General features: G+C 43.3%; 2 protein-coding genes across 3 annotated transcripts; both read left to right on the top strand.

Moving 5' to 3' along the window:
• The first annotated feature begins 218 nt into the window (after positions 1-218).
• Positions 219-3,920, top strand: mon1a (MON1 secretory trafficking family member A). Its single transcript, XM_049733485.1, has 6 exons — positions 219-448; positions 932-1,083; positions 1,592-1,951; positions 2,083-2,848; positions 2,916-3,063; positions 3,156-3,920. The coding sequence occupies exons 2-6, from the start codon at positions 960-962 to the stop codon at positions 3,294-3,296; spliced, it is 1,539 nt and encodes a 512-aa protein (XP_049589442.1). The 5' UTR covers positions 219-448; positions 932-959; the 3' UTR covers positions 3,297-3,920.
• A 432-nt stretch (positions 3,921-4,352) lies between these two features.
• Positions 4,353-13,571, top strand: mst1rb (macrophage stimulating 1 receptor b). Of its 2 annotated transcripts, none has more exons than XM_049733488.2 (21): positions 4,353-4,549; positions 5,858-7,157; positions 7,280-7,456; positions 7,545-7,667; positions 7,727-7,897; positions 8,000-8,160; positions 8,378-8,525; positions 8,598-8,734; positions 8,918-9,097; positions 9,210-9,309; positions 9,406-9,624; positions 9,706-9,852; positions 10,547-10,700; positions 10,823-10,912; positions 10,995-11,207; positions 11,276-11,356; positions 11,423-11,604; positions 11,680-11,789; positions 11,856-12,021; positions 12,110-12,246; positions 12,806-13,571. In XM_049733488.2, the coding sequence occupies exons 2-21, from the start codon at positions 5,952-5,954 to the stop codon at positions 13,038-13,040; spliced, it is 4,137 nt and encodes a 1,378-aa protein (XP_049589445.1). In that variant the 5' UTR covers positions 4,353-4,549; positions 5,858-5,951; the 3' UTR covers positions 13,041-13,571. The 2 variants fall into 2 exon arrangements, with proteins under 2 accessions (XP_049589445.1, XP_049589444.1); XM_049733487.2 differs by having other exon boundaries at positions 10,992-11,207.
• Positions 13,572-13,882: the final 311 nt, after the last annotated feature.

The following is a 13,882-nucleotide window of genomic DNA, read 5'->3' as shown; positions in this document are numbered from 1 at the left end:
CAGTTAAATTGCAGTTAGCTATGAAGATTTTTGATTATTTTACTTTACGTTCTCTCGCCGCCATACGTTCAAATACGAAGCTAGCCCCGCCCATATGTTGCGTTAACTGTCCGAGTTCAGGCTCGGTTTTTACGCTGTTAGCTTTCGGAAAGCTCTTTTTTACTTGTTCTTGTTTTTACTTACTGAATTATCCCTATAACACACGACAGTTTTATTTTTCGTGATTTAACTATTTCTGTTTTAATGAATCTGTTTTTATTTTAATCAGTGGTTGGGAAGCAATTCTTCTTAGGTCTCAAAGTGGGAAGAACTTCATATCCCACAATTTCACTTCCGCATTCGTACTGGCCAAAAATGTATCTACGGTTGACAACCAGGAAGAAGAAGGAGAAGAGACGATACCTCGGAGACCAGTGTCCATAAATGCTGACAGTTCTGGAAATGAAAGGTGGTTATTTGTTTCTTGCATAAAACCGCGACACAACTACGAGTTAGACATGAGTCAAGGCTTAATTCGCCCATCTGATCGAAAGTCGGTCGAGTTTCTGCTCGAGCATGTCTGACGTCTTTCGCGTGTACAACGTGAATTATGTAAACCGTTCAAGACAGCGTAAACACAAAAATGACATATTTTTTAAAGGAATTTCCAAGTACTCTGGTTTTGATAGTACGTTCAATTCTACTCTTTGAAACTCGACATTTGAAAGTTCACAAAATATTACAAATCCACGATGACAACTAGATTTCATTTGATGTCACATTTCATGTGTTATGTCGTTCTGTAATATTTTTCCTATAATGTAAAGTAGCCAACAATTATCCCAACAGGTAAATGTATTTATTATCCCAATACAAAATCACAAGTGCCTAATGATATGCAAATAAATGTGAATTTGGCCATAATGTATTTCGTGTGTGTACTTTCTCCTAGGTGTGTGTATGTGCTCGCTGTAATAGTGATGGATGGAGAACGCCAAAGACCATCTGTGCCATGGGAGAATGGTACCCTCACACCTGGGCACCATCTTTGTATTGAGAGAGCTGACAGTCCTACACCAGGTTTGGTGGAGGGAACAGAACCAGGTGAGGACTCTCCAAATTCAACCACAAATCAATCTACAATCCATTCACTGCATTTCATCATCTCAGGAGTTCGGAAGATGCCTGTTGTAACGTTGGTGATATTCAGTTGTTTGTCCAGGTTCCCAATATTATGCATGCTCAGTTTCAAACGGACTTTATGGGAGCGACTAATGGAACAACAAAGTCATCATTGGTTAATGTTAGCATTCAAGTTTCCACCAGCACTTTTCTGACTTTGTCTTCTGGGAAAAAGTAGCCAGTGTGCTCTCCTGTGTGACGAAACATGCATACAGAATAACATTGTCACTTATTAACCTCACTTTGGTGTGAAAGTGATTGCATGAATTTTGCCACTAATTCTTCAACTACTCCAACTTTTACCCTTGTTGTGTCTTTTATCCTCTTTGATATCTTTATAGAGTTTGTTGTTTTCTTTTAAACTTTCTGTCTTGCTCATTCAGCATCATACACTTAACACATTGTGAATAAACATGACCGGTTCACACAGGTGCTGGTCAGAAAAGTGCCATGTTTGTCCACGCGCAGTCCTTTGAGGATCTGACCGCAGAGGCCGAAGAAGCTCGCAGGGAGGCCGAGATGCTCAAATCCCAAGAATGTGGTGAGGGTATCAGAGCGCTTGTGAAAGAGCAACACAAAAGTCCTTCAGACTGCAGGACCAAAGAGGAAGATGTGTTCAGCGAGGCATGGAGGAGCCACAAGAAGCACATGTTTGTGCTGAGCGAGGCAGGAAAGCCAATTTACAGCCGCTATGGCACAGAAGAGGCCCTGTCCAGCACCATGGGAGTCATGATGGCCCTCGTATCTTTTGTTGAGGCCGAGAACAACGTCATCCGCTCCATCCATGCAGGTTAGAACACACTTCACCTCGAAAAAGTCATTTTGAATTTTTTGAGACCTCACACAAGATGTCGGCGTATCGTAGGAAAGAAAGTGCATGCCAAAGAAAGGACAGGGTTAAATGAACATCTCTTTTCACAGATGGTTGCAAAGTGGTTTTCCTCACCAAGAGTCCACTGGTCCTGGTGGGCGTGTCCCGCACGTGTCTGTCAGACAAAGAGCTGCTGAGAGAGCTGCAGTATGTCTACTATCAGATTGTCAGCCTGCTCACCCTCACCCAGCTCAACCACATCTTCCAACACAAGCAGAACTATGACTTGCGTCGCCTGCTGGCCGGCTCCGAGTACCTCACCGATAACCTTCTGTATCGGCTGGACCGCGACCCGGGCCTGCTGCTCAGCGCCGTCACCTGCCTGCCGCTGCCCAGCTCGTCCCGGGACGTCATCTCGTCCAGTCTGCAGGCCGCCAAATCCAAAAATCTCGTCTTCTCCATTCTTCTGGCCGGAGACCGCCTGGTTACTCTGGTTCGGAAAAAGGACCAGTTCCTACACCACATAGACTTGCACTTGGTCTTTAACCTGGTTGGTTCCTCTTCATCGTTTCGAGAGGGAGAAGGCTGGACGCCTATCTGTCTGCCAAAGTTCAACACCGCGGGATTTTTCCATGCTCACATTTCCTATTTGGAACCTGCTTCCGAGCTGTGCCTTATCCTGGTCTCAACTGACCGAGAGGACTTTTTCAACATGTCTGACTGCAAGCAAAAGTTTCTCGACAGGCTGAATAAGCGCAGTGCTTATCAAGCCCTGAAGGAGGCGCTCAAGTCTCGCAGCTATTCGGTGGATCAAGTGGGCATTCCTGAACTCAGGCACTTCATGTACAAATCAAAGAGCTCTGGGCTGTATACCAGGTGGGAAGTTACATATTTCACTCTGGATTTCAAATCAATCAAAGTTAATCTGATTTTCTGCCTCCAGTCCAGAGTTTCCTCTGTTGTACCAGTCAGAGGAAGAGCAGGAGAGGCTCATGGCTTCGTACCAGGACCTTCACAGTTACGTGCACCATCCGACACGACCCGTACGCTCCTTCTACCGCTGTGGTGAAACTGAAAACATGATGGCATGGGTGAGTGTTGGTGTTTTCGATCACTGGATTAAATAGAATTTGTTTTCAAAGGTGAAGTTTACTCATACAGTTTGTTCCCCCCCCCCCCGCAGGTGACTAGTGGCTTTGAGCTTTACCTGTGCTTCAGTCCCCTGGGCACAAAGGCGTTGGCCGTTTCTGCTGTCAACAAACTACTGAAATGGATTAGGAAGGAGGAGGATCGACTCTTCATCCTGAGTCATTTAACGTACTGACGTTTCTCCGTGTAAAGCCTGAACATGTTGATTCGGGTTTATGCCTAAATTCAGTATCAAAGCTATGCACGCCTAGTTGCCATTAAATTAACGGTAAAAGCAGGTATATGGCTGAGATTTTTTTTTAAAGCCATATCTTATTTTTATTACTTTTAGTATGGTTGAGAACTGTTTGTAGCATCCACAACACACCTCACATGACTTACAAAAGTTTTTTAACTTGAACTCCACATCAGTGATAACTGGAATTCTTCTATTGCAACGATGAATAACTGCATTCCTGTTTTTGTTTTGCATATGATGACCGTTAATTGGGACGACCATGATCATACTTACATTATGGTATGTTCAGGCATGAAATGACACTTCACAGAAATGTCATGGATCACAATTGTGGGTTGTATGAACTGTAAGGTCGTCAGCTTCTTGTGTTTTAATTAGAATACCACTGCACTTACGTATTGATGAAAATGCTTTAATCAGTTTGCATTTGAGTAAACGTCATCTCTTTTGGTCCACATTTTTATGCCTTAACTGATGGCAAAGTTCAAAGGCAATTAAATGATTTAGGACCGTAAAAAATAAAATAAAGATACTGTGTATAAATAAAAGTATTAAACAGTGCATCTCTCTGTCTATGTTTTATATCACAAGAAAATATAATACTGAAACTTTGGTTACCAACACTGGTATCTCTGTAATTTTTTTTAGTGCTTTAGTACCATCATTGTTGAGTTATGTGTACCTGCATTAAACATGCGCTACTGTTTCCTAAACAAGTTAACTGTGAAGGAACATTTTGCAGTACGGTTAAGTCAAGCACAACCTGATGAGAACAATCATAAGAGCTGATCTAAGAGCCAACATAATCAATATTGTAGTTTTTTTTGCACAACTGCATTCACCTCCCACATTGACAGGGAGGTAATTGTTTGACAATACATTTCTACTGTTCAATTTTAAAGTTTTGCATTGTACCAGAATCTTGCAAGTGTAAACATAAGCGAGTCAGCTGATTGGGTTCCACTTGAACCCGCCTCTGGCGTCTCGGGCATCTGTCAGGCGAGAGGCGTGGGGACGAGGAGGAGCAAGCAGCACGAAAGCGTGCCGTGAGTCGCGAGTAGAGAAATCCAAATAATGAACCACGCCAATTCTTGGACTACAAGCTATCTTCACATTAGGTAAGCCAGAGAACTGACAAGTGGGACAGAACGCCAAGAACCAGGCTACGATGCTGCTGACGTCCCGTTCAGGTATGACGTCATGTCGCCTTATCAACGTGAGCAAAATAACTCTTCAAATAAATTAAGATGTTAAATAATGAGCGCACTTTTTGACGTTATGTACTGATTGTTATCTTTTAATCCCATTTTAGAATGATAAACACGACTTGAAACTAATTTTCCTGTATAATGATTCACGTGACACACGAGAGAAAGTCAGATTTAATTTAAGGATATATAATGGAAGTATATTCAAGGGCCACTGTCAGTCACAGAACTTTTGAATTATCACTTTTCTGTGTAGTTTTACCATGAATAATACAGGGGAAATAAATAAGTCAGTTCTCAGAGATAGCAGCCCCCAAGGTGCATCATTTGCCTGCCTGCCCTTCCGCTTAATCAATATTTGTCTTGGCTCACAATACGTTTAACATAATGACTTTTTGCAGCTCGCCTCTTCAAATCCCAGCGGATACTTTGCTATTGATAGATGGAAAATGGTTATCCTCTTTTGTCTAATTTGCGGTCAAGCAAAGGACCAAGTTGCTCAGACAATTTCCTGACTACTGATAGCACTGATTTAGCCCCAAGTAAAACCTTCAAGCTTACCTCTAAATAACATTAAATAACAAATAACAAAAAAGAAAATTCAGTTGGAGCTATTTGCTTGATAAATCACAACTAGATTACCAACGTAATCAGTGGCACCACAATAAGACCATCACCTTTCAGTCACTTGACTTGTTGAATTGTAACAAAACACGTGACGTTCCATGAATTATTAATTTAAAACACTATTCGAGATTAAATAATAACTTTGGGCCTGAAATATCAACATGAAATATTTGTTCAGAAATATTTGGGTGACTTTGCTTGTCGCTATAAGTAGACATGAAATGCTAAGCCATGAAAAGACGGGCAATTTGATGGTGACTTTTCTCAGCGCATCCATGCATGGACATCATTCCTCTCGTGAAGCACGTAACAGTTGTGACATGAATGTCAACTAGAGAGGCCAGGGTTTGCCAGCGCAGTCTTAGTGTGATGTACTGAGTTAATCATTGACTAGTAATGTCTGCACAGGATGGAGACCTTTCAAGTGCTACCTAGTGTCTGGAAATAAATAGATTATATTCTGGAAAACTAGAAATGGACCAAAAGCATAGAAACCACCGGTTGTTGGAGACAAATGTTTGATAATGACCAACGTCACTGTGAATGAAGTTATTTTTAGTGTGAGCTGAGCTGCATCCAAGCAGATCTGCTAGCAGTAATTTCCAACACTTAGACTGTAAACAATTGTTCATTTACTCAATCTCGACTATTCCTTTCATCCAGATACCTCGGCCTCGTGTTAAAGATGCTTTTGTCTGGACGTCATACCTGGAGGTGACCCTGAGTGCTGGTGGCCGACTCTGCATCCCAGGCGGGGATGGCCGGCCGGACCCCCCAGTGGGGGACGTGTGTCTATCTTCAGACTCTGCTAGCCTTTGCCTTGGCCAGCTGTCCCTCCCTGGCCCCAAACACAGTGAATTTCTCGGTGGTTTACACCATGCCCTTTTTCCAAGCCCGTGGCCCGATCCAGAACATTGTCAACAACTCCTTATATCAGGAGGTGTATGTAGCCTCGCAAAATGTCATCGAAGCCGTCAACAGAAGCTTGGAGAAGACATGGGGACTTCGGACCGGGCCGGTAGGGAGTCCGGAATGTCAGGTTTGTGATTTGTGTCAAATAGACAGAGACCCCAACTTCTTGGAGGACACAAACAATCAGGTGTTGTTGCTGGACACCCTCTTCATGTATTTGTATTCATGTGGAAGTTCCCAGTATGGCGTTTGCTATTTCCACCAACTCACCAACGACGGAGAGCCACCATCTATTTCCAAGTGCTTGTTTCGAGCCGGTTCAAACTCTGCCGCTTACTGTCCCGACTGTGTCGCCAGCCCTCTTGGTACCAAAGTCACCATGGTGGAGGAAGGTCAGACGGTCTACTTCTTTGTCGCCGCTACCATCAATGAAAGTGTGACTCAGCGTTACGGAAGGAAGTCCATATCTGTGCGTCGACCTCTGGCGACCGAAGACGGCTTCTACCGCGACGTCCGTGGCCTGACTGTCCTTCCCGGGCTGAGGAGGACTTACCACATTGAATATGTCTACAGTTTTTTCACTCAAGAGTTTGTGTATTTCCTCTCCGTTCAAAGAGAGAGTCCGGACCAGGATTCATCTCCATTTCAAACTCGACTAGGCCGTCTTCCGCGGAATGAATGGGAGATGAAACGATACCGCGAGGTCATCCTCGAATGTCGTTTTGAACCTAAACGGCGGCGGAGGAACGTGGTTGGTGAACCTTACAGGGATGTGGTGTACAATGTGGTTCAGGCAGCACATTTTGGCAAAGCCGGCAGGGAGCTGGCTGAAGAATTGGGCGCGGAGGAGGAGGATGACATCCTCTATGGAGTCTTCGCCGTCACGGATGACAATGGAGTCACCGAGCATGATTCAGCCCTGTGTGCCTTCCCTGTGGACAACGTCAACGAGGCCATCGCCGACGGGGTGGATGACTGCTGTGAATCTGGACCCGAGCAACTGTCCAGGGGACTTTGCCACTTCCAGCCTTGTGAAAGCTGTCCTCATGAGGTGAGCCAATCGCAATGACTTTTCAAGGCATTGATATAAGAAGAAGACAACGCCTATGAGTTTTCGTCGCGTTCAATCAATCCTAAATCATCTGCGTTTGCTGCTTGTGGCCTTTTGGCTAGAGCATGGAGAACAATACCACATGCAGAGATCATCCAACCATGGTTTCCCAGCCCTACTACAGAGTGGACCTCTTCAACCGGCAGATGACAAACGTCCTCCTCACCTCTCTGTTGGTGACCACCATTGACAACAAGACTGTTGCCCATATCGGTACCTCCAACGGTCGGCTGCTGCAGGTCCGCTTCATTCTCTTTTGAATATGCCCCTGAGGTGATTGTATTGATATTCATGTGTTGTCATCCTGAATCGTGTTTGTGCTTGCAGCTGGTGCTGACAAGATCCAGCCCGATTATCTTTGCCAATTACTCTTTGGCGGAGAACCAAAGGATCTCCTCCATTGCTGCAGTTTACTCATCAGAGTATCTCCTGTTTGTGGTCGGAGACAAGGTAAAAAACAAATACACATTTAATGCGTATTCATCTCGACTTGTTCATGTCACTTCCAGATGATTCGAGTCCCACAGAGAGGACCGGGATGTCAACACTTTCTGACTTGTGCCATGTGTCTGAGAGCCCCGAAGTTTATGAGCTGTGGCTGGTGCTCGGGGGTGTGTTCATGGGAGAGCGAGTGCTCGAGTCATTGGCGGAATGAGTCCTGCCCGCCACGGATCACCGGGGTTAGTCTTCTTCTTGACTCCTGGACAAGATGTAAATCATTTTTTTACCCAATAGCGGTTGCATTTCCAAGTCGTGCTGTAAGTTCTGCTTCATCGATGCAGTTCTTCCCGCGGACTGCTCCCCCTGACGGTCAAACAGAGTTAACAGTGTGCGGATGGGAGTTCCAGTCACCCCTAAGACCCGCTATTACCTCCAGAAGCCACCAGGTTAGACTGGGACAGACATCATGCATTGTGCTTCCTGTCAAGAGTAACAACACACAGTGAGTGAACTATGTGAGCTTCAATTTGCATCTGTTCTATTGGAAGTAATTACTTTATATCGGTATCATTTATTATGTGGAAAAAAAAACCTCTCGGAATTCACAAATTCCTGCTGGGTGCACTTTTGCCTTCTATTGAACGATTTCAATCATCTCTAATATTTCACAAAGCTCCACGACATGCTGATCCAAATCTTTTATGTCCTTTTATTTTTAGCCTGGTATGTAAGATTCGCTCCGGGGCTACTGATCTGTCAAAACCAGTCAACGTTACAGTCGAAGTGCACGAGGGCGAGGGAGGCATGAAGGTGGAGGGACGATATGCCATTGACGGCAAGGCACAAATGCCCGGTTTTACATTTCTGGTAAATTTGAATTTGAGCTGGAGTAACATTTTTTTTTAGATCTTTTGTGTCCTAACTGATGGAATCATGCAGATACCCAACATCACAGAGATCCAGCCCAACTATGGGCCTCTCATCGGGGGAACATTGATTACAGTGACTGGAGCTCACTTGGATGCCGGAAGGACAAGGAGAGTCACGCTTGATGGTGTGCCCTGTCCTATAAAAAGGTCTGAAATGTTTTTTTTTTTTTTTAAATCGCACTACCTTGAGAGACTTCCTGAAGTAAGTTCTTCCACAGACGTGCCCCATCAGGTTTGTTAACTATAATTTTAAGAATGCCTCACCCTTTATGAATATTGATTGAAAATGTGTCAATATATTTCAACTGTCATCTGTTTGCCTCTTTGCAGAGTCACAAAGCCCAAAGGCAATATGTCTTCCATCGTCTGTCTGTCCCAGCCCATCTCAGAAGTGAGGGACGTACCTCTCAGTGTTTTCATCGACAAGTCTCCTGTCATCACAACAAAGGTTTTTTACTACAAAGAAAACCCCAAGATTACAGCCGTCCTGCCTGATTGTAGCTTTGACAGGTAGGCTAGTAAAACAGCAAAATAACTGTCAATATTAAAGTCTAGGACTTCATAAAGTTTAATCGATTTTTTTTTTCTCTTTTGAAATAACTTGTCTGTGCTTGAACTTCAGGGGATCAAATATTTTGATTGAAGGAGAGAACCTGGATTCTGTTTATCGTACTATCATCCACTTCAGACCTAATGAGAGCCACTTGAAGCCTGTCACAAGGGTATCAAGCCCCAAATGACTCCTGTACCTTGAAAAAAAAAAAAAGTCTTCATAATATACAGGCCTTTTCAAATATAATTGTGTCATTTGTTTCCAGGAATGCATCGGCAAGGCCTTGTCCACAAGGATGCAATGTGTCACTCCGGTATTCCCACGGGACGAGACAGAGGAAGGAGAGCTTTCCTTCGACATGGATGGAGCAATGGGACTTTGGAACAAAGAGTTTTCCTACCACCCCTACGGCGAGCCAATACCCTTTGAAACAGAAGGACACGAGTTGCATTTATATCCTGGCTTTGATGAAGTTTCACTCCACGTAAGAGCTGATCATGGATTGTCAGTTGTGGCATTTTCCATGACCATATTTTTTTTAATTGATTTTCCTCACTGTTTATAGCATCAGAAACTAAATCTGGTTAGCTCCTGCATGACCATCATCATGACGGTGGCTGGTGTTGATTGTGATGCTAAAGTCCTGGATAATGAAATCACCTGCAGGATTCCCAAAAACTTAACCATCCCAAGTGAAGGACTGCCTGTGAAGGTGAGTCCCGCAGGAATCTTTCCAAATGAACAACAAAAGACCTTCGTCATTAATCCTAATCATTTACAATAAATTGATTATAATTCCCAACACCATTAAGTCGAAGTAATTCCAAATCAAATATAAAGACATTAGGCAATATTTTCAGAGAGAATAAAAAATGTTGTCACATTAAACTCACATAGTCTCTGAAATTCAACAACAGCCTCAAGCTGCAATAATACGATTATCCATTTTGTGGAATGAACAACTAAAACAAAACACGTTAACTGAGGAACTGTTTGGACAGAGACGGGAAGCTGTATCCCCGTTTCTCGTTGACAGGGCTTTCATTTACTTTGGACGGACATAATATCATCGAGTTTTCTGTAGAAACCAAAATGAAATTAGCACACACACAACCTGGCAATCAGCGAGGTGCAGATTAGCATTATACTTATATTTATGCTCATACATATTCTTATGTATATACATACATATACTTATGCTTATGCTCACACTTATACATATACGTACTTATACTTGCATATACATATTTGTACTTATACATATACATTTGCTTATGCTTATACAGTACATATACGTACTATACATATATGCTTATGCTTATACTTACATATACATAGTATACAAATGGTGCAATGAGAACAGAATTCCTTCACAATGTATGACGGACTGCGTAATGGCTTTCTAGATCTCCATAAACGGACAGGTCCACAATGTGGGTCGAGTAATAAGGGTCAGCAGCCACTACATGGTGGGGATCGTGCTCGGGATCCTCGCAGCTCTGGTGGCCGGGGCAGCGCTGGCCTTTGCTGTCATGAAGCACCTGAGGAAGAAAAAGAAAGGTAGGAGTAGCTGCGTGGACCTTGACTTGTTGGAAGTTTCTCAAGCAGAACATCCTCAGTGTTTCATTGTCTGCGCACTTCATGAGTGGTTGATCATTAAAACAACGTGAAATATTTTTCAGCTTCCATGGTGGAGAGCCGTTTGACTCACTGCGCAAGCCGTTCCGGGACAAATTCTGTTGAGTTGTCACCGGTTGGCGACTACAGGAGAGGTGACCTTCCGACTCAGAACACAAGTCTAGCTAGCTGTCTGTCTGACCGATGACTTTTTTTTTCATATCCTTTTCTCAGTAGCACCCCTAAATCCTCCGTCTCCCGTCGCCGGGCCTTTGGCCTTCCCCAGCCTGTCCTACGCTGCAGGCAGTATAGACATTACTCTCACGCCTCTCATGGCTGCAGAGAAAATTTCCATTTCCAGTTTTAGACCAGAGTTATTGGAGGAGGTAAAGGATGTTCTTATTCCAGCTGAAATGCTCCTCGTGCAACACCATCGCATCATTGGCAAGGGTAAGATATAACTGAAGTGGTGTGTTTAGGGGCGATCAATCTCTGACCTTTTTCTCTTCCTTGTCCAGGTCATTTTGGAACAGTCTATCATGGATATTTCACGGATCATAGCAATCGAGAAAAACACTGCGCTGTCAAGTCTTTGAATAGTGAGTCATGATTGTTTGCTCCAAAAGAGATCCTATGGACCTTTTCCAAACATGCCGTGTCTTTAGGGATAACGGATGTCGAAGAGGTGGAGCAGTTTTTGAAGGAAGGTATCATAATGAAGAGTTTCCATCACATCAACGTGCTGTCTCTGCTGGGCATCCTCCTGCCACAGGAAGGTCTTCCTCTGGTTGTTCTGCCTTACATGAAACACGGAGACCTGCGCCACTTCATACGCTGCGAGAAGAGGGTGGGTATTGTTTGTCCGACTCGTGTGCAGAATCAAACATTTTCAAATCAAAAAAAACATTTTTTTTTTTTCCAGAACCCCACTGTGAAAGATCTCATTGGCTTCGGACTGCAGGTTGCCAAGGGGATGGAGTATTTGGCTCAGAAGAAGTTTGTTCACAGAGATCTCGCAGCACGCAACTGCATGTGGGTCGCAGAAAAATCAGTTCTTCCATCGACCGACCGACATCTTATTTTGGTTTTCCGTCTTAGGCTGGATGAATCTTACACAGTCAAGGTGGCAGACTTTGGCATGGCCAGAGATGTTTTTGACAAGGAGTATTACAGTATTCAAGACCACAGAAAGGCCAAACTGCCCGTCAAATGGATGGCCATCGAGAGTCTACAGACACAGAAATTCACTTCCAAGTCCGATGTGGTAAGCAAAACAAAATGTCAAGTCTCCATCAAGGGAAAATGATATTTGATGTTTTGCTATTTTCTCATATTTGGTGTCGCGGGAGCAGTGGTCCTTTGGCGTGCTGATGTGGGAGATGCTGACTAGAGGAGCAAGCCCTTACCCTGAAGTGGACCCTTATGACATCACGCACTACTTACTGAAAGGCAGGCGCCTTCCTCAGCCTCAGTACTGCCCTGGCCCTCTGTAAGTCTTACTATAATCACTTGTATCGGGGCGCCGGTTCACTGCCCCACGGTTTAGAACCAAAAGATTAAAAAAGTTTAGGATTCTAAATGCATTGTTTTGTAAATGCAAATGTGGGATGTTTTTTTTTTTTTTTTTTTTTAAATCACTGCTGTTGCAAACAAATTTTTGTTGGTGGTGTGCCTCGAGATTTTTTCCGAAGTGTGTCGTTGATGAAAAAAGGTTGGGAAACACTGTGTTAAGCAATACTTTGTTTGTGTTTTGGAGTTAATATGCCCAACAGAAACAGCACACACACATCCCGTTACCACGAAACATGTTTTCTTTCGAAAATACGATAATGACAAATCCCTTTGCGTGTGGTAGATTAGAATAGATAAGCCATTCATTCTTGCTTCACATCTAACTTCAGTTAAGTGTTTCTCAACCTTCAGTGAGCCAAGGTGCCTACTTTTTTCATCAGAATCAATCGGCACCAAAACAAAAATGCCACAAATAGTGTATGTACGTAAATAATGATCTTTTGTTAAATGTACTCAAATTGTTTTTGTTGTTACAGGTACAGCATTATGCTTGAGTGCTGGGACCCCGATCCAGAATTGAGGCCTAACTTTGCCACGTTGGTATCTGCTATCACCAGCATCCTCTCAAGCCTCGAAGGAGAACATTACATCAGTCTGAATGTCACGTATGTCAACCTGGACCAGCCGAGGCCCTACCCAGCACTCACGGAGTCTGCTGACGAATACGACTCCACGGACGCTGATAGTCACTCGGGTTCCGTCTCCTCCTGATCGTATCCCCTTCAAACTGACCTGGCATCAGTTTGAAACACAAGAGGACAAAAACTCATTCAAGTATGTTTTACCCTTAAGCAGCTGTCCATTGGTCTGCCGTGTGTGTGTTTGCACACAAGTGCCACGCACTAGTAGCACTAATTTTATCTTGTACGACTAGTGTGTGAAAGTATATAGCAGTGGAAAAAAAAAAAGGACAATCGCTGATGTAGATTGGACTATTTATATACTGACTTCTCTTCAAAGTGAGGACAGAGTGTACTAGTTGCCTACATGGACGTTAAAGTGGCGCTCAAAAAATATTGAATAAATGCTCAAACGGCTTTCGATTTGCCTTAGTATGACATTCAAATATACGCTTTTAATTGCCCTGCAGTCCAGTGTTTGTTTTGTAAACTCGGATAAAGGGAAGCAATGTGGTTGTTCCAAATATCTATGTTCAAAATGTATCAAAATCTAAATTTGATGTTCGTATTGAGCTCATGTCTGACAAAGTGTCATAAATTATAAATATTTATTTGTTTATAATTGTGTCATAATGATTTGGGTGCCCCTTGTAAACATTTCAAGCGTGTAATATTATAGTGACCGCTAGAGGGCAGCGTTGCGTTACATACTTTGTCGGCTCGGAAATATAGATGGATAAAAATGTTTCATAGTGACGCTTCTCTATTTTCAGTAGTCTAGCAACACAATTGACCCCGATCTGTTACCCATCATCTTTTTAAATTAGTATACAAACTATGTAGCAGCAGCCTGAGTTATTAGAAAGAAAACACCCCAATTAGGCACCATTTCATTTTTTCTTGTCATCTATTTATTTTGCCCTGAAGATTAAG

This window comes from Syngnathus scovelli, chromosome 11 (assembly GCF_024217435.2).
Source record: "Syngnathus scovelli strain Florida chromosome 11, RoL_Ssco_1.2, whole genome shotgun sequence".
NCBI lineage: Eukaryota > Metazoa > Chordata > Actinopteri > Syngnathiformes > Syngnathidae > Syngnathus > Syngnathus scovelli.
This window is presented reverse-complemented; position numbering and strand designations above follow the sequence as displayed.

Excerpts from the sequence above, each read along its gene's own strand:
- mon1a (XM_049733485.1), top strand. The coding sequence starts at position 960 with ATGGATGGAGAACGCCAAAGACCATCTGTGCCATGGGAGAATGGTACC. Across the intron at positions 1,084-1,591 it reads GGTGGAGGGAACAGAACCAG|GTGCTGGTCAGAAAAGTGCC; the intron begins GTGAGGACTCTC and ends CGGTTCACACAG. Across the intron at positions 1,952-2,082 it reads CATCCGCTCCATCCATGCAG|ATGGTTGCAAAGTGGTTTTC; the intron begins GTTAGAACACAC and ends CTCTTTTCACAG.
- mst1rb (XM_049733487.2), top strand. The coding sequence starts at position 5,952 with ATGGCCGGCCGGACCCCCCAGTGGGGGACGTGTGTCTATCTTCAGACT. Across the intron at positions 7,457-7,544 it reads CCAACGGTCGGCTGCTGCAG|CTGGTGCTGACAAGATCCAG; the intron begins GTCCGCTTCATT and ends TTGTGCTTGCAG. Across the intron at positions 11,208-11,275 it reads CCATCGCATCATTGGCAAGG|GTCATTTTGGAACAGTCTAT; the intron begins GTAAGATATAAC and ends TTCCTTGTCCAG.